The following is an 18,673-nucleotide window of genomic DNA, read 5'->3' on the forward strand; positions in this document are numbered from 1 at the left end:
CTATTTGTAGCTATTGTTATGTTTCCAATCAGATAAATTCAAACTTCAAACTTTCCTCTTTTATTAAAAATTTGGCATTTTCCCAAATAATAAAAGGGTTTAGCTAAGGACAAATAATAAAGTTATAAATTATAAAAAATAATATAAAATTTAAATTCTTAATATATTTATTATATATTTATTAAAATAAAATATTTATAATTTTCTATTACTAACAATCGTAACTACTTATATTTTTAAGGCACAATTTAGCTAAACCTATAATAATAAAAAGTAGAACTGAGTGTTTTTCTCTTATTTAGATCCTCACTAATTTCCTCATCTTACCAAATTGGACTCCAATACAGACACACGTAATTATTTCTATAAATATTTGGAATTTCATAATGGAATGTGGTCAAAGCTTTATTTTGACATTATATATGAGTTTAATTTTTATATACAATATTATAAAATATTTTATATAATTATTTAATTATATTTTTTTAGATGATCATTTATATAATTGTTAGGATTTGGTTGAATTAGTCCCACATTGCTTAGGATAGCAAATGGAGTGGGTGGCCTAGGCTATAAATATGAGGCTAAGTTCTCCATTTGTTTTTGCACCAGTCAGAAACACTTTAAGCTTGTATCTGATTTTTCTTTTCCTCTGTACTCTTTGATTAGAGAGTGTTGTGAGGTGTAGTTAGATATTTGCTTTGAAAGAGTGTGGGTGTACTGGGGTGCCGGTGAGAGAAAGAAGTCTATGTGTTGTAACAATTTTCACATAGTGATATTCTCTGGTTGTCATTTGACAACGGCCGTGGTTTTTTCTCCGGTAATTGGAGTTTCCACGTTAAATTCTTGTGTTGTGATTGTGTTTATTTTATTTCTCTGTCAAAGGTGTTTTCTCAAGGGGGAATTGTGTCTTATTCCCAACAAGTGGTATCAGAGCTTCGGTTCGGTGGGATTTATTCTTAGTATGCTCTGTGGTTGCAGCCTAGTCTGACCTTCCACATCAGAAAAGAATTTTGTCCTGTGGCTTGAGGTTGATCTTTGGTTGCTGTTGTTGTTGCTGGAAGGCAGTGTGACTCTGTGAGAGTGCAGTTTGGAAAAGGTTCTGGCTAAGGAAAGACTTGGTATTTAAGTGTGTCCATTGTGACCCACCTCTCTTTCCTGGGGACCCTTCCTAGTGCACGGTCTACAGTTGAGTTATACTATTCCAGTATACGGTTGCAACAATGTCAGGATATTCAAGTGCTGTGAAGCTTGAAATAGAAAATTTTGATGGAAGAATCAATTTTGGCTTGTGGCAAATACAAGTCAAGGATGTGTTGATACAATCAGGTTTGCACAAGGCGTTGAAGGAGAAGATCTCTGGTTGCTCTCTCTATGAGAGAAGATGATGTTCTCTAGAAGACAAGAAGTATCCTCATGGTATTACCGCACTGCCATGGATAAGGATGAGTTGTGGCAATCAGGTCCACAATTGCACACGGGCATTGGTTGGCGTTGAGATGCAAGGTGTGTGGCGGAGTTAGGTCGATGGCTGAAGAACTTCCAGGAAAAGCCAATTTGGAAGTTGCACCATGAATTTTCAGCAAGGTTTCGATCTGTACCAAGGCGAAATGCTTGGAGTGGTCTAATTCCAAGTGAGTATACTTTCATGGTGGAGTATGATAGTTCTCTGAACTATGATTGTCGGTATAGACAATGGCAGCAAAGAATTGTCGGTGTTGACAATGGAAGCTGAAGATGTGTGACTATTTCAATCAAGGTGGAGATTGTTAGGATTTGGTTGAATTAGTCCCACATTGCTTAGGATAGCAAATGGAGTGGGTGGCCTAGGCTATAAATATGAGGCTAAGTTCTCCATTTGTTTTTGCACCAGTCAGAAACACTTTAAGCTTGTATCTGATTTTTCTTTTCCTCTGTACTCTTTGATTAGAGAGTGTTGTGAGGTGTAGTTAGATATTTGCTTTGAAAGAGTGTGGGTGTACTGGGGTGCCGGTGAGAGAAAGAAGTCTATGTGTTGTAACAATTTTCACATAGTGATATTCTCTGGTTGTCATTTGACAACGGCCGTGGTTTTTTCTCCGGTAATTGGAGTTTCCACGTTAAATTCTTGTGTTGTGATTGTGTCTATTTTATTTCTCTGTCAAAGGTGTTTTCTCAAGGGGGAATTGTGTCTTATTCCCAACAATAATTAATATAAAAATAATTATTTTTATTAATATAATATTATAAATTGAATTTTTATATAAAATTATTTTATATATGATAATACATTAAAATTGAATTTTATATATTTCGAGTAATTGATAATGAAGTAACTTTAAAATCAATTTATTTCTCCTTGCCCCTAAGTTATAGCAGATTGCAAAATATATAGTATTGATTTTTTTTTTTTACGGTATCCTCCAATCCGATAGATCAAAGACTGATTTGTTGCGGATCTAAATTTCATTTGAGAGTCTGTCATTAGCCAATGAATTGCTGCATGTATAAGGCGAAATTCAAACTTCCGACACTTGTTTATTTGACAACTCGATCAATCTAAATTGGTTATATAGTATTGAATTTACTTTTAATTATGTGACTAATTCCACCAGATTTCACTAAAACCCAATAAAGAGGATAAAACAAATAATTAAAAGTTTTTCTTAAATCTTAATAAGCTAGAGCCAAAAACACATTAACTTGATCACTCATTGGGAATGCTTTCTAATTAGTCTTCAATCACAGCTAGCTGTTCTAGGATTACCTTGCGGTTAACGTTTTAATAAAGTGGGATATGATTGAATAATGAAAAAAAATAGTTTATATATTTTAAAAAATATTTAGTAACAAAAAAAATTAATAAAAAATAATTTGAATTTATTTTATTTAGTATTATAATAATTAATAATTATTAAATAAACTAAATTATTTTAGCTGTTTTTTTTTTCTAATATTACCGATATTATTATTAGCTAGTATGACATTTAGGAATTATAGTTTGAAAATTATGGAGAGTTATAATTTGTCTTTTTATTTTAATGTATAATTTTAAATATAATACACATATAATTATAAATAGTCTCTAATATTATCCTGTTATTATTTACTTTGACTTTTTGTTTCTAATAACTGGGGATGACAATTATATTCCCAATATGACATGCATTCTATAATTCTATTAATATATATAAGTTTGAATTATTTATTAATACGCAAATTAAAGTGATAGAGCCACGTGCTTCCATTTAATTCGAGTACAAATTAGTACATTATTTGTACAATGCAGGTATAAACATACATATAACAAAATAATGTTAATTATTATGACAACACTGAATTGTTAGATCATAGTCTCATGCCACTTAATTAAGGGAAGCATCCACGTTATTACTGATATGGAATGAAGGGTTTGCTATATACCAATTCTTTATTCAAATTAGTTAAGAATATGAAGCATTTAATTAGTCAAAGCCACTTGCATTTAATGCTTTGACACCAATTATTAATTGAGAACGTCAACCAATCAATTAACAAGAACGATTATTATTTGTCTTTTATTAATCTTGCATGCACATACACTACACTTAACCTGAAATTTCTACATACTATATAGTATTATAATATATTAAAATTTAAATATATGTGTCGCACTTGTTTGTTAAGAGTTGTCAACCACTAAAACACAATCAACGACTTATGGATTAATTATTTAGATGCTGACTAGGATAGGGTTTTAGAATAAACCACTAGATTGCTCAACAAATAGATTGTAATAGAAAAAATGTGGGGTAATAATTTTTTAAAAAAATAAATCTAAGTTAAATTTTTAAAAAGTTGTCTTTTTTTTAAATGATGACAGAGATATATAGATTTTATGAAATTAATATATATATAAATTTTTATAAATACCCACACATAAAATAAAAAAAACGTATATATTGAGAAAAGAAGAGGATTAGAAGAAAAAAAAAAAAGAAAAAAATAGAGTACAAATTAGAAGAATATATAAGAAAAATGCAGTTTCAAGAGGAGAAAGAAAAAAATATTAATTTTATGTTATATATTTTATTTTTTGGGTTACTATTTAATTTAAACCTTTCAAATAGAGTATAAATTAGAATTGAACTTACTCACTTAAGTTTAAAGAATTTGCAATTTAAATTCAAATATTTTTTACAATATTAATGGTAAAAACTAAAAAGATAGAGCATATAAAATAGATAAATAATTAAGGTTCATATTATTAAATTAAAATATTTTTATTATATATTCTCACTTTTTCTCAGGTGCTGTACATTCTTAAAACCGATTAAAATAGTATTTTTAAAAATAAAAATAAAAATATGCACAAACTTTTTTATACGCATAGATTCTTCCACGTACATCACGCTACATAATTAGTAAACTAAGAACGCATGATAGGGGGATTTATTTCTTAATTATTTTATGAAGGATTAATTAATGAGTTTTGCTAAGCAATATTTTATTTTAGAGTACTAGTTAACCTACATTTCGGATTCGATGCATTGTTAACTTATTAAATAGTTTTTTAATAAACAATTTCTAAAACTACGTTGAAACCTTAATCAATATTCTTAAAATATTGCTTGTTAAAACCTGCAGCTAATTAGTATAGCTACATTATATTTTTTACAGTGAAATTTGTAGTTACGTCACTAATTAAGGATGCTACTCATGCTAGCCAGCTCTAGAATATAGCCTAGGATCATGTGCATTTTTATTTATGTGTGTGTATGTTAATTTATTAATTATTAAGAGAAAAAATGTATTCATCATGTTAAAATATCTTTAAACATTTAAGTTAAATTTAATTAAATTGAATCAAATTCAACAAAATTATTCACAAATATGCGAGTGAAATCAATCACTTCTTTTTTTCATGTAAAAAATAATATTAAAATTTCTTATTCATAACATTAATATTTTTTAATTTTGACACTAAAATATTTTAAAATTATGAATTTAATGCTGCAGTTTTTTTTCTTTTTTTTTGTTCGTACAATATTTTTATATTTTTATTTATAAAGTTATATTTTTTCAAAAAAATTTAGTGTTTATTGTAAAAAAAATAAATAAAAAATTAAAAAAAGTTGCATCATTTTTTTAAATACTTTTTTTTATAATTTTTGTCTTTATTCTTCTCAAAAGATAAAATAATAAAAATTATAAGAGTGTGGAATAAAAAAATTATGAAAACAAAAAGAAGGTGGTGGAGTTGTTTGAAAAAAATATAAAATTAAAAAATAACACCAAAATTTTTTAATCGTAACAAATAAATTTTTTATTTCTGATATTGAAATGTCTTAAATGTAACATATAAAATAAAATGCTACAATTTTTTTATTTTTTTGGAAGAAGAAGACGACGATAACATTAAAAAATAATTATACAGAATGAAGAAGATGATGATAATGATAGAAAAGAAAGAAAAAAGAAAAAGAAAAGAAAAAAGGAAGTGAAAAGAGAGGAAATAATAATAATGATGATGATCATAATGATGATGATAATAAAGGAAAAATTAAAAAAAAATAGGAGAAAGAAGAGATGGAAAAAGAAGAACATATGAAAGAAAAATAGGTAAATTTGACTTAATTGAATTAGATTTAAAAAAAATTATTATCTAGTATTTCTGATAATATTATTGTGAAGATAATCACAAAATAAATTCAGTTTAATTATAATGTAGTAAAGTTTAAATAGTTAATACTTAATACTTTTTGATTGGTTGGTTATAATTTGGTTATCGAGTAAAAATGTAAAATATCTCACTAAAATAAATATCAATCAATATACAGGTAGGATGTCTCAGTCTTTTTGGTATCATATTTGGTAACTATGTGGAATGCTAGCTTCTTTGATTTTTTTGTGTACATCTCTGATTCTCACTTGAAGCTAGAAGATATCTAATACCATGGACATTGACGGTGGAATATTCTTTGCACAATGATTCCGGAAGAAGTTAAACTTGATTTGATGCTCTTTGATCCTATTAAGTAGGCGGCAGATAAAACAGGTTGGTTTTGGACAAACTCAAATACTCTCACCCACTCGATTAAAAGCGAGTATAAATGGCTATTGAAAAAGAAATTTGGTTGGATGATAATGAAAATTGGCTTTGACTTTGGCGCTTGAGAATACGGGAGAAGACAGAAGATAAAGTATCTGCTCTGGCTTTGTCTCAACAACGGAGTTTCCACAGCTAGTTACCGGTTTCAAAGAGGTCTTGCTATTTCTGATTTTTGTCAGAGATGTTATCTTGCTCTAGAGGATATTAACCATTGCTTTAGGACTTGCCAAAAAGCTCGTCAAATTTGGATTAGCTTAAATTTGGGAATGACCGCTGATGACTCTAGTTTGGATTTTGTGTCTTGGATTCGTTCTAAAAAAGAGTTTCTCTTTGCAGCGGCTTTTTGGTAGATTTGGAGGGATAGAAACAATGACATCTTCCATCAAGATGATCCATGGAGTAAGGAGAAAATTGTTCACTTAGTTCAACATGCTACTCGAGATTTCTCTAAGGTTGTTACCAACCAAAACATATTATTCCTTCTTCTTTGCATTATAATTGGGAACCACCTCCAATGAATGTCTGTAAAGTGAACTGCGATGCAAGCGTTTTTTAAAATGAGCAATTAGCTGGTTTTGGATGTATTATTAGAGATAGCATGGGAATTTGGATGAAATGTTGTTCTGCCAGTATACCTCTTTTTAGTGTTCTCTGTTGTGAGTTTTATGCTATTTGGAGAGGGCTTGTTATGGCTTGGGATTGCGAGTGCAAAGAGGTCATATGTTAAACTGATAATCTTGATGCGTTTCTTCTTGTTTCGCGAGGTACAACCAGCATGATTAGAAATGATTCTGATCTGTTTGACAAAATCAAAGAGATGCTTCAGCGCAATTAGACAGCTACTTTAGTGCTCATCCAGCGCACAACAAACAGAGCGGCTAATTTAATGGCTAAGACTGCTGCTTTTAAACAAGCAGGTATACCTAGAGTGGTTACTGTCCTCTAATAATTTATACATTATTATTAGAGAGGAGTGCTACTCTTTCTCTTAGATTCTTTTTCTTTATATTATGTTCAGTCACAAAAAAACAAATATAAACCAAAGTCAGTTTATTTTAAATGTTTGACTTCTTACTAAGTAAAGAATTATATAATTTTTGTTAATTAAAGAAATATTAAACTTTTGTTTATTATATTTTATATTAATTTTAGATTTTAAAAGGTAATTAACCTTGTTAATCAGGTTAGCCATATCTTGAATAACATTATAAAAAGTTAAAAACCTAAAATATACTAATTTATTATTTTAATTATCTCTAATAACAAATTATTTTCTAAAGAACTTTACACTCCTTAACATAATACATTATTATCTGTCATAAAAGTCTTCTTATTCTATTTACACACAAGACATGCATGCAACATTATTCTCAGTATTTTTTCTTAATTATTTATGTGAAGACTTAGTCCCCTTATTATTGAATTTGCCTCTGATCTCTTATTTGAATTGAAAAACTGGTTGCTTTGACAGCCACCACGTGAGAAGAAATTAAATTAAACTTTGAATAATTTATTTGTATTTATAACATTAGTGATTAATCCATTGGAGTTTACTCACCTTAATTGACAATTGGGTCTACTTGCTAGTTTGCTTTGACTTCGGTGATCATCAACACCTGTCACCTAACATACAAAACATTTTTTTTTATAGAATATTTATTTAAGTAAGGTCAATGATATATTTTCTTGATTGGATACTTTTTGTGGGACCTGTACTAATAGGGTCTATACTGTCAATTGTCAACCAATAACAAAATTATACATTTGACAATTAGATAAAATTCATTTTTTTTTTTTGGACGTGGATAAAATTCATTTGAGATGATCTATTCACAAAATTCTATGTAAGTGATTGGATTTTTTTTATTTTTTTTTTGGGTTTAACTATTGTGAAAATTAATTGCACATGAATTTTCAATAAAGGGTATCATGAACCCTAATCACTATAAATAGATATTGAATATGGGCCTATGGGAATTTTCAAGACAATGCCTCACAGAGTGGCCCATGGACCATGAAGGTAGCCTTGAATATTGGCCCACATAGGTGGATTCTTTCGACATTTTTCAATGAGTCTCTTTTTTTTTTTGCAGCCGAGGCCTGGGTTAGATGATCACTTTGTGTGCCTCCTATAGAGCTGCACCGGGTTCAAGTCCTCCCGAAGGAATATAGAACTATTTATGTGTACTTCCATGTAGTGTGTGTGAATGTATAATACATGGGTGTATGGATGTAATGCCTAAGATTGGGGGTTGTCCAATCCATAAAAAAAAATGAGTCTCTTTTGATAAAGGAGAGTTGCCTTGATTGAATGTTTTGGTCAAAAGTGAGTTTATTTGATTGAGATCAAGGCTTCATTAAGACCAAAAAAAAAAGGTTTCATTTCTAATGTTTTGACTTTTGATTATAAAACTTAATCACTATGATGATAGGCATATAACTATTAACTAATAAATTATAAGAAAATGTTAATAAAAATATTAGATTTTATATTAAAATAAAAAATATAAATAATGAATAATTTTTTGAAATTTAAAATAAATAAAAAATAAAAAAATTGATAAACAACCATTTAAACAATAAGGTGACAATAAACTAAATAAAATAATGCATATTTGAATTAAATAAATTAAATAATTGATATAATGAATTAATTCTAATTATTTGAGTCAATAAAATAAGTTAATGAAATAAAAAATATCTTATAAATATATCATGTAAAAATTATAACATTTTTAAAAATTATTAATTAAAATATATAAGACAAAAAATTAAAGTCTTTAAATGATTGCTGAGTGATAAAAAAGGCGGGAATGTCAAGATAATCAGAAAGTTTGTTTAGAAACAACCACTTTTAAAAAAGTGTGTAATAAACTAGTCCACTAATTGAACGCTCTTACGTTGAAGATAAATAGATAAGAAATCTGTTGAAGTTGTGGGATGTAAAAATGAATTAGCAGAGAAATGTTACGCCTTACAAAAAAGGACCTGCGCGAGCAATGGTAGACGAAGCAAAAGTAAAAATATCAGCTTGAGTAACACAAACGTTGGTGAGAATCCAATGCCTTAAAAATTTAAGGATTCTTCCTCATCTACGAAGGGTGAGTTACGGCCTAAGATCAAGACGAAAAGCATAATCTATGGATAACATGTGAATATTTTTATACTATTCATTGTTGGTCCCAAAAGACGAAAGCGGTTAGGTTAACCATATCGATTCAAAGACGCAAGGTTCCCTTGCTTTTTTAGGACAAGAAAAGGGTAGAGAAAATATCTCGAGTTAATGTTCGAGTGCCAGATGCTATAGCGCTAAAGTAACCTATGCCTTATTCTAAAAAAAAACTCGAACGACCTTCAATAAAAGGGTATTTGTATCCGAAACCAACACCGTTGAATAGGTAGAATACCTAGGAATACGAGACAATTCTCTCTAAAAAAACTCGACAAAATATTTTAATAACTTTAGAAAAAAGAGTGTCTATCATAAAAGGAGTTTGGTAACCTGATGATAAAAGAACCGACAACTAAAGTCGCTAATAAACAACCCCATAATTAGAATTTATTTGTAAATCTTTAATAAATAGATACTTAAATTAATCCCAAAAGATTCTTATCACATACGTTCTTTTCCAATAAATTTTGGTTATACTAAAAGGTTTTAAAATGATTTGATTTATAGTAATATTAATTTAGAAAAAAAAAAAATTCATGTCTTTGAACGCTAAACAGAAGCAGCAAGGAGTAGAACACAACAACACTGAGAAATCAGAACAGAACAAACAGAAGAGAGTCAAATTTGGGAAACAGCAATCTGCACCAAAATCTAACTTTTACCGTCTTTCAATTTCAAGGACGAAGATGGATTCAAAGGGTGATGATTTGTGAATGCGAGACAGAGGAACCAGAATCAGATGGGGTTGGTTAAAACCTGCGAAGAAGTCACACATTCTCGGCCTCTGTTCTTGACGATCTACACAGTTGTCATCGTTGGCCTCGTCGTTTCCACATGCTACGTCTTCTCCGCTATTTACGCTGCCAACCCTTCTTCACCTGATTCCTCTTCCTCCACATGGTTCTCTTTGTCTTCTCAACCTTCCTCTCCCGTTTCAGGTACTCACTCACTCTAACTATTCTTAATGCATTGAAGCTGTTTGATAAAAGTCATATAGCTGACTATGACATCAATTATTGATAAACTTCTGATGTATTGGTTGCATGTTCTTTTTTAGCATCAAAATCATGCCTTTTCTTGTTACTTGGCAGTTTTGGCTTGAATGTGGAGCACCCTTTGGTATTAAGAGTCTGGTAACATGCAGTGATATTAGTTTTACCTGCCTTTGATGCTATATTAGTGGGTTTGTTTGAATGAATGGATTGTTGGCATCTTTCAATATAGACCTTTTTTATTTGTTAGTTTGTCACCTTCACCGGATTTTGTTATTGGCTTGTGTAACATACTTTTCAGCCTGTCATGTGTTGGTGGGATTTTAAACTTTTAATTGAAAATGGTTTTGGATTTTTCTTTTCCAGATGAGGGTCGTGGTCCTACAGATCAGACACTCAACTTTTCTAAGTCAGAAACTGTGCATGATGTGCACCCTTCAACCCCAGAAACACAAAAAGTATTATGGAAAAGACCTGTTTTGGATGTTCCACCACCGCCTCACCCTAAAAAGATGCCACCTTTGGAGGATTTCCGACTGACCAAAGAACTGGTTCAGCAAAGAGTGAAAGATAACATCGTAATAGTGACTTTTGGGAATTATGCATTCATGGACTTTATTATGACTTGGGTTAGACACCTGGATGATCTTGGAGTCTCTAATTATCTTGTCGGTGAGCATCGCCGTTTAAGCCTTCATTATTTTTTCTTTTTTCTTATATATTGTTTTTGTTTAGTTGGCCATGACATTTTCCTAAGCATGTTAGGTATTCTTTACAGTTGACTAGTTAAGATTTTGTTAAATGAGCTTGAAATCTAACTTTTAGGTGCAATGGACACCAAAGTGTTGGAGGCACTGTTTTGGAAAGGGGTTCCAGTATTTGACATGGATAGCCATATGAGCACAGTGGATGTTGGCTGGGGTTCTCCAACATTTCATAAGATGGGGAGAGAGAAAGTTATTCTGATAAACTCAATACTTCCTTTTGGTTATGAACTATTGATGTGTGACACTGACATGGTTTGGTTGAAGGTACTTTCCTCCATTTTCTCAATATTTTTGTTTGCTTATAATGGTGACTGATAAGCTTGCGAAGTTCTTTTGTGCATCATCCAAATTGAACAAGTTTCTTTTTGACCTTGTTATATTTCTTTTTCACTAATCTTATTTAGTATGGTTTCATTTTATCCTTTTGCTACATGTTTTATGTTCCATTATCACATTATATCAACCTTTTATCCTCGTAGTTAAGGATGTCTCCAACACTAGTATGTGATTGTTCTCAACTTCTTATATATGTTGTTTTTCAAATATATATTCAATTTGGTGATTTTGGAGCAGAACCCCCTTCCATATCTTGCTCGTTATCCTGAAGCAGATGTATTGACGTCTAGCGATCAAGTTATACCAACAGTTGTTGATGATAGTCTGGAAGTTTGGCAAGAAGGTGAATATCTGATAATGAACAGAGCTTAATGATTTAGATTTTAGTGTTCTTTTCTAGTGGGGCTTATTTATTGCAACTGCATAATTATGAGTCATGTTGAACTCTTAACATATCATTTGCAAGTGATAATCAAGTGAAACCTATTTACATGAGAATGCTCCTTATAATGATAGTCACCTTTTATGTCATCTTGTACACACTTAGTTTTTCAGGCATCATTTTAGATTTCCTCATCATGCTTTTGGAATGACTTAAGATATGAAACCAGCAAAATTTATTTTCAGGATGAAGTTTTCTATTGTAGTATTAATGTATTATTGGTATTCTCTGGTTTCAGAAACAAAATTTAATCTTACTGAGATATACATCCTGTGGCTCACTCTTTCTGACCATATACTAATTTTACTGTCTATCATCTTAAATAGTCGGTGCTGCCTACAACATTGGAATCTTTCATTGGAGACCAACAAAGTCTGCGAAAACATTGGCTTTGGAATGGAAAGAATTGGTTCTAGCTGATGAAAAGATATGGGATCAGACTGGCTTTAATGATATTGTTCACAGGCAGTTAGGACCTTCTGTAGATGAAGACAGTGGGCTTGTTTATGCTTATGATGGAAATCTAAAGCTGGGAATTTTACCGGCTAGTATCTTCTGTAGTGGCCACACATATTTTATCCAGGTTGGATCTAGTTAAACAATTTCAACCATTTGAGTTCTTTCTTTTCTTTTTTGGCTTGATTTTACATATGATGGGTTCTGTTTTACGCAAGTTATCTAAAGGAGTTTTTGTTGGACCCTGTGATCTCATTACTATTAATATTCTTGATGCTATCATTGTATAGGCTATGTATCAGCAACTCAGGCTGGAACCATATGCAGTGCACACAACATTTCAATTTGCAGGGACTGAAGGAAAGCGCCACCGACTGAGAGAAGCCATGTTCTTCCGTGATCCACCAGAATACTATAATCCTCCTGGTAATTAGTTAATGCTCCTGCCTCCTGCTATTCTGTTGAGGAGATCATTCACTTAATTTTATTTTTCATTGCAGAACTGAGAATTACTATTTGCATTTGTCTATGCTTGTTACTTAGTACTTCATGCATTTGAGAAATTTCCATGCTGTCCATCTTTCAAGCGGGCTTTCACATTCATACTTTTATAGTTAACTGTCACCTAAACGGGTCTGCTTTTGGACGTTTTGACTCCTTTTCATTAAATTACAGCAGCCTAACTCTTGGATGAACTTTTCCAGGAGGATTCTTGTCATTTAAGCCATCTATTCCAAAAAGCTTGTTGTTAAGTGGGAATCATACTGTTGGATCACATTTTACTCTTGTTAATTACCAAGTATGCATGTATATACCTGATCCTTTTCGCTTATAAATTTTGAACAGAAATTTTTATGTTGTAGTTTGTGATACATAAAATGAATTTGTGCAGATAAAACAGATTAGGACAGCTCTTGCTATTGCTTCCATTCTGAACAGAACACTGGTGAGAATTGTTTTCTGGAATCTAAAAATTGCATATTAAATGCATGTTTTTTAGTGATAGGTAGCAGCACTCATCTTGAACAAGTAACACTCTGAGGAGGACCTGGAATTATGTCCCCATGATTTATATGCTTTTCTTATAAGATTATGGATGTGGACAAAACAAAGTAAGTATCAATTATCGAATTACTTCCAAGTTAATAAATTTGCAAGGAGTTCTACCTTTCAAAATATCTTTGCCTAACATGTTGCCCATGATATCTGATTAAGGTAATCGATTTGAGTGTTCAAGTGGTTCTTAGTAATCGGCTATGATAATATTCTTTTTTGTTTTTTCAGTTTATTCTGTCTTCATAGATTATATTTAATGATCTTAAAATCGGTTCTAATATATGTGTTTTAGGTCATGCCTCCAATATGGTGCAGGCTTGATAGGCTATGGTTCCCCCATCCTGGCGTTTTAGAGGGGTCTATGACCAGACAACCTTTTCTCTGTCCTTTGGATCATGTATTTGAGGTATTTCCCTTTTGATTTGGTGACCTTTATTGTTATTATTGTTCATTTATGCTTTAGTTGCAAGGCAATGCTACATAAAGGGGGAAAAGAAAAGATCTCAAAACCTTATCTACTTCACCACCCTCTTTCCCATGACCATATATTATTGGCCCCATTGTAGGTGAATGTCATGTTGAAAGAACTCCCCGAGGAAGAGTTTGGCCCTCGAATAGATATTAGAGAGTACTCATTATTTGATAATCCCTCTCTGCCGCCTGAGGTGAATATTATTCCAAGTTCCATCAAATTTTAGATCATGAGTTCTGCTATATTGTTGTAGTTTACTGAGTGAAAATCATGGTTGGATTCTTGATCAGGTTAAAAGATCATGGCTTGATGTTCAGCTCTGTAAAGAAGGCAGTCAAGACTGCAATGCATCAGATAATACCATTGGGGGAGTACTTAAATTTCCAAAGCATAGCAATGAAGAGATGGTATTTGAAATTTTGATCCGCTAAGTATTGAATTCAGTTCAAATTCTTCGAAACAACCTTATAAAGTACACTGATATGATCATATTAGAATGCTAGAACTTTTTTGGTTCTACCAAGGGAACTCCTTAACTTGCATTAAGGAGCTGATACAAAGAAAGAACTACAAATAGACTCTACAATATTTTCATTTTACTTGCATTTGAAATTCGTAGTTTTGCTTGAATTCACAGTACCAGAAAGTGTTCCTGTCATTCAAGGATGTAAAAGTCATTCAGTTCAGTTCGATGCAAGATGCTTTTGCAGGATTCACCGACAAGGTACGGCCATTTTGTCTGCTGTTTGGAATTTTTCTATTAGTATGTTGCATAATGAAAAGAAACTTGTGTTGATTCATCCAGTCCTGGTTACCATCCTTTCTGGTTTTAATCAGGAAAGGGAAGAAAAATTCCGAAAACGCGTCAAACGGTATTTAGGCATATGGTGCTGTGTGTTGGATCACACCCCGGGTCACATTTATTATGACATGTACTGGGACGAGAAACCTGGATGGACGCCGCTCCCTCCTCAAACTTCTGCAGATGATCATCCACCTTGGTGAGGTCAAATTCAGGATTATGTTTGTTAATAGTAATACACGCAAGAGTTTAAAAGATGGTTTGGTTTCTGATTCGTCGTCAAGACCAAGGTTTCCATACTTACAGAAGCTAAAGAGTCTAAAGAATCCTGTATCCACTTTGAAGATGTAAGTTACCACTGAGATGAGACTGGTTCTTGTGTAACATTTGTAAGTAAAATTGCCTTGTACCAAGTTTTCAACATTGCAAGAAAAAAGAAAGTGAAGCCTACAATGTCTTAACATGAGGTTGCAGTTTTTGCACGTTGATATCTTGGTTGATATTGAATTGCATGTTTTATAATAAACTTAATACTAATCACATTAGATTATGGAAATATAACACCTAATGCCTAACACAATAGTTCAATAAATTCTTTTGCAAACAAATTCGTGTTAAAAATAAAAGAGAGAAAAAAAAAGTTATAGAACAAGATAATCCACATCAACACCTGAGTTGGCAGTTGCTCCAGAAATCCTAGACCCTACACATCAAATAGGGAAATTTCTCTTTTGCAAATGCAAGCCTTTCATTGCAAGATTTTTCGTATTCTGCAGTGATGTGAAAATGAGAACATGGGTAGCTTTTCCTTTTCAATTGCTCATAAAGCATATAACAAGATGGGCTTCTCAAAATTTAGCCTTTCTTCCACCAAGAAGATCACCATCATCCAATTCATTTTCTTCACAGAACTACCATAAGGGAAGGTTCAGAAATTTTAAGGGGCAAAGAGATCTTATTCTATCAAATTCTCGTCCTCTGTTGTCATTTTTTGGTCATTGTTTTTCTACTGCCATTCAACTGTTCGAGGAAATGCCACAAAGGATCTTTCATGTCAATAATGTTGATTTTGGATTAGTTCTTGATTACATTAGATTGTCCCTCAAAAGACCAAGAACTGTGACTGCCTATGTTGCTCACTGTGCTTCCTTAAAAATAGGTGCTCTAGGTCACCTACCTATTTCAACATCTCTACTCACTGTTTATTCCAAGGCTGGAGATTTCAAATCTTCAAGAGATTTGTTTGGTGAGATTAACAACAGAGATATCATAGCTTGGAATGCCATTGTTGCAGCATGTCTTGAAAATAACTGCTATAGTAGAGCATTGGGATTCTTAGATGAAATGAGTAAGGCTCAAATTGGGTTTGATTCCACCACTCTATTGCTTATGGTATCAGTTTCACTCCACATGAAAAATTTTGAACATGGACAGGCAATTCATTGTTTGAGTGTAAAATCTGGGATGCTTGTGGATATCAGTCTAGGTAATGCTTTAACTGATATGCATGCAAAGTGCGGCGATCTAAGCTCCGCTGAGAGTCTATTTGAAGAGATGGAATATAAAGATGTTGTTTCATGGAATTCAATAATGAGAGGGAGCCTTTACAATAGTGATCCAGAGAAATCACTATATTACTTCAAAAGGATGACTTGTGCTGGAGAAACAGCCGATTGCATTGGTCTATCTTGTGCTATTTCGGCTTCTTCAAGGTTGGGAAAGTTGGCTTTTGGCCAGTCCATTCATGGGCAGGGAATCAAACTAGGTTACAGGGACAGATCACATGTTTCATTTTCCAACTCTCTCATTTCGTTGTATTCACAAAGTGGCGACATCAGCGACGCTGAGACAGTATTCAGGGAAATAGCACAGAAAGATGTCGTTTCCTGGAATGCAATGATGGAAGGATTTGCTTCAAATGAAAAAGTTAATGAAGTATTTGATCTTCTGCTTGAAATGCAAAGAACAGGATCTTTCCAACCTGATGTTGTAACATTTACCACCATACTTCCACTATGTGCAGAGCTTCTGCTCTCCAAAGAAGGAAGAACTATCCATGCATTCGCAATTCGACGACAGATGGTACCTGATCATCTTCCTATGCTGAACAGCCTGATAGACATGTACTCAAAGTTCAACCTTGTGGAGAAAGCCAGGATCTTGTTCAATTCTGCCTCACAGAGAGATTTGGTATCATGGAATGTAATGATATCTGGCTATTCCCAAAACAGTTATTCTGAGGAAGCTCGAGACTTGTTCAGGGAGTTGCTAAACCGGGTTCCAAATTGCAGTCCTTCAACTGTTTTTGCTATTCTTTCTTCCTGTGATTCCCTTGATAGTCTCCACTTTGGAAGATCAATTCACTGCTGGAAGTTAAAATCTGGATTTTTGAACAACATTCTTCTTGTAAATTCTCTCATGCACATGTATATCAATTGTGGTGACCTGAAAGCTGGTTTCTCAATTTTGCAAGAGAACTCTGCAGTTGCAGATATCGGTTCATGGAACACTCTTATTGTAGGTTGTGTAAGAGGTGACCATTTTCAAGAGGCTTTAGAAACTTTCAGTTTGATGAGGCAATTAGCTGCTTTCAACCATGACTCCATAACCATTGTGGGCGTCTTGTCAGCTTGTGCAAACCTAGGACTACTCAGCCAAGGAAAAACTCTCCATGGTCTTACCCACAAATCTCCTTTGCAGTCAGATACACGTGTTCAAAACTCGCTAATTACCATGTATGGCAGATGCGAGGACATCGACAGTGCCAGAGTAGTCTTCAAATTCTGCTCTGTTCCCAACCTATGCTCATGGAACTGCATGATCTCAGCTCTATCTCATAATAAAGAAAGTAGAGAAGCATTGGAATTCTTTCGTGATCTTCGGTTCAAACCAAATGAATTCACCATTGTGAGTATTCTGTCAGTTTGTTCTCAACTTGGCATCCTAAGACATGGAAAACAAGTTCATGGTCATGTGTTCAGGTCCAGAATTCAATGTAATTCTTTCATAGCAACAGCTCTTGTAGACTTGTACAGCAACTGTGGAAGACTGGACATTGCTCTCAAAGTGTTTAGACACTCAGAGAAGTCAGAATCAGCTTGGAACTCCACCATTGCTGCATATGGATATCATGGAAAAGGAGAGCAAGCAATTGAACTCTTCCATGAAATGTGCAAATCAGGAACAAGGGTGACAAAGAGCACTTTTGTTAGCCTATTATCTGCTTGCAGCCATTCAGGACTAGTTAACCAAGGTCTTTGGTTCTACAACCGAATGTTAGAGGAATACAGCGTGGAACCAGAGATTGAGCATCAAGTTTATGTGGTCGACATGCTAGGTAAATCAGGTAGGCTTGATGAGGCTTATGAGTATACAAAAGGCTTGGAATCAAAGGCCACTTCAGGTGTATGGGGAACACTTCTAAGTGCATGCAACTATCATGGAGCAATCAAGTTGGGGAAACAAGTAGCTCAACATCTCTTTGAAGTGGATCCTCAGAATGTTGGATATTACATATCATTGTCAAATATGTATGTTGCTGCAGGAAGCTGGAAAGATGCCACTGAATTGAGAGAGTATGTACAGGACCAAGGATTAAAAAAGGCTGCAGGCTATAGCCTTATTGATGTTGGCTTGGGACAGGAGAGTGCTTAAAAAATTAATCAAATTTCAAGGGATAAAGTTAATTACTAATAGAAATGCTTTTAAATTGTAGATATGTAAATCTAGTTTTATAGTGAGCAGTCTCATATCTATCATTTGATCCACCCCTTCTTAATGAAAATATCTACCAAGATGCAGAGTAGATTTGATTAGACACTCTCTTAAAGCTTTTTTTACCCCTTAAGCAAAGTATCATGTTCAAACTGAGAATTGGCTAGAAACAAATTTGAAACATGATTACAACAGATATACACCACATAATTAAAATAAGCAACACTTCTATTCAATAAAATTTTAATATCTTTGCTGAAGTTTTTTCTACTATATCTTCTCAATTTCATTCATCCTTTAGTAACTACTATATGACTGAATAGTTATACTAACCTCTCTATTCGACAATGCCATCAGGAGTGTAATGTAAACTCCATGGTTTCTTTAATTAAAT

At 32.8% G+C, this 18,673-nt stretch overlaps 2 protein-coding genes across 3 annotated transcripts; both read left to right on the forward strand.

Annotated features, from left to right (window-relative positions):
* Window positions 1-9,584: 9,584 nt before the first annotated feature.
* Window positions 9,585-15,047, forward strand: LOC112800191 (arabinosyltransferase XEG113-like). Of its 2 annotated transcripts, none has more exons than XM_072196269.1 (13): window positions 9,585-10,180; window positions 10,601-10,906; window positions 11,060-11,265; window positions 11,575-11,680; window positions 12,106-12,362; window positions 12,526-12,661; window positions 12,940-13,034; window positions 13,128-13,181; window positions 13,584-13,697; window positions 13,858-13,956; window positions 14,054-14,170; window positions 14,401-14,487; window positions 14,569-15,047. In XM_072196269.1, exons 1-13 carry the CDS (start codon window positions 9,982-9,984, stop codon window positions 14,641-14,643), a joined length of 1,851 nt encoding a protein of 616 aa, XP_072052370.1. In that variant the 5' UTR covers window positions 9,585-9,981; the 3' UTR covers window positions 14,644-15,047. The 2 variants fall into 2 exon arrangements, with proteins under 2 accessions (XP_072052370.1, XP_025698113.1); XM_025842328.3 differs by having other exon boundaries at window positions 14,601-15,047.
* Window positions 14,785-18,219, forward strand: LOC112800190 (pentatricopeptide repeat-containing protein At4g19220, mitochondrial-like). Its single transcript, XM_025842327.2, has 2 exons — window positions 14,785-14,912; window positions 15,342-18,219. The coding sequence occupies exons 1-2, from the start codon at window positions 14,785-14,787 to the stop codon at window positions 18,217-18,219; spliced, it is 3,006 nt and encodes a 1,001-aa protein (XP_025698112.2).
* The last annotated feature ends 454 nt before the right edge of the window (window positions 18,220-18,673 follow it).

This window comes from Arachis hypogaea, chromosome 5 (assembly GCF_003086295.3).
Source record: "Arachis hypogaea cultivar Tifrunner chromosome 5, arahy.Tifrunner.gnm2.J5K5, whole genome shotgun sequence".
Taxonomy (NCBI): domain Eukaryota; kingdom Viridiplantae; phylum Streptophyta; class Magnoliopsida; order Fabales; family Fabaceae; genus Arachis; species Arachis hypogaea.

What these genes read in the sequence shown, in the direction of transcription:
- LOC112800191 (XM_025842328.3), top strand. Translation starts at nt 9,982, where the DNA reads ATGGGGTTGGTTAAAACCTGCGAAGAAGTCACACATTCTCGGCCTCTG. An exon ending in ACCTTCCTCTCCCGTTTCAG is followed by an intron (nt 10,181 to 10,600) that starts GTACTCACTCAC and finishes TTTCTTTTCCAG; the next exon opens with ATGAGGGTCGTGGTCCTACA. An exon ending in CTGACATGGTTTGGTTGAAG is followed by an intron (nt 11,266 to 11,574) that starts GTACTTTCCTCC and finishes ATTTTGGAGCAG; the next exon opens with AACCCCCTTCCATATCTTGC.
- LOC112800190 (XM_025842327.2), top strand. Translation starts at nt 14,785, where the DNA reads ATGTTTGTTAATAGTAATACACGCAAGAGTTTAAAAGATGGTTTGGTT. An exon ending in CCTGTATCCACTTTGAAGAT is followed by an intron (nt 14,913 to 15,341) that starts GTAAGTTACCAC and finishes CGTATTCTGCAG; the next exon opens with TGATGTGAAAATGAGAACAT.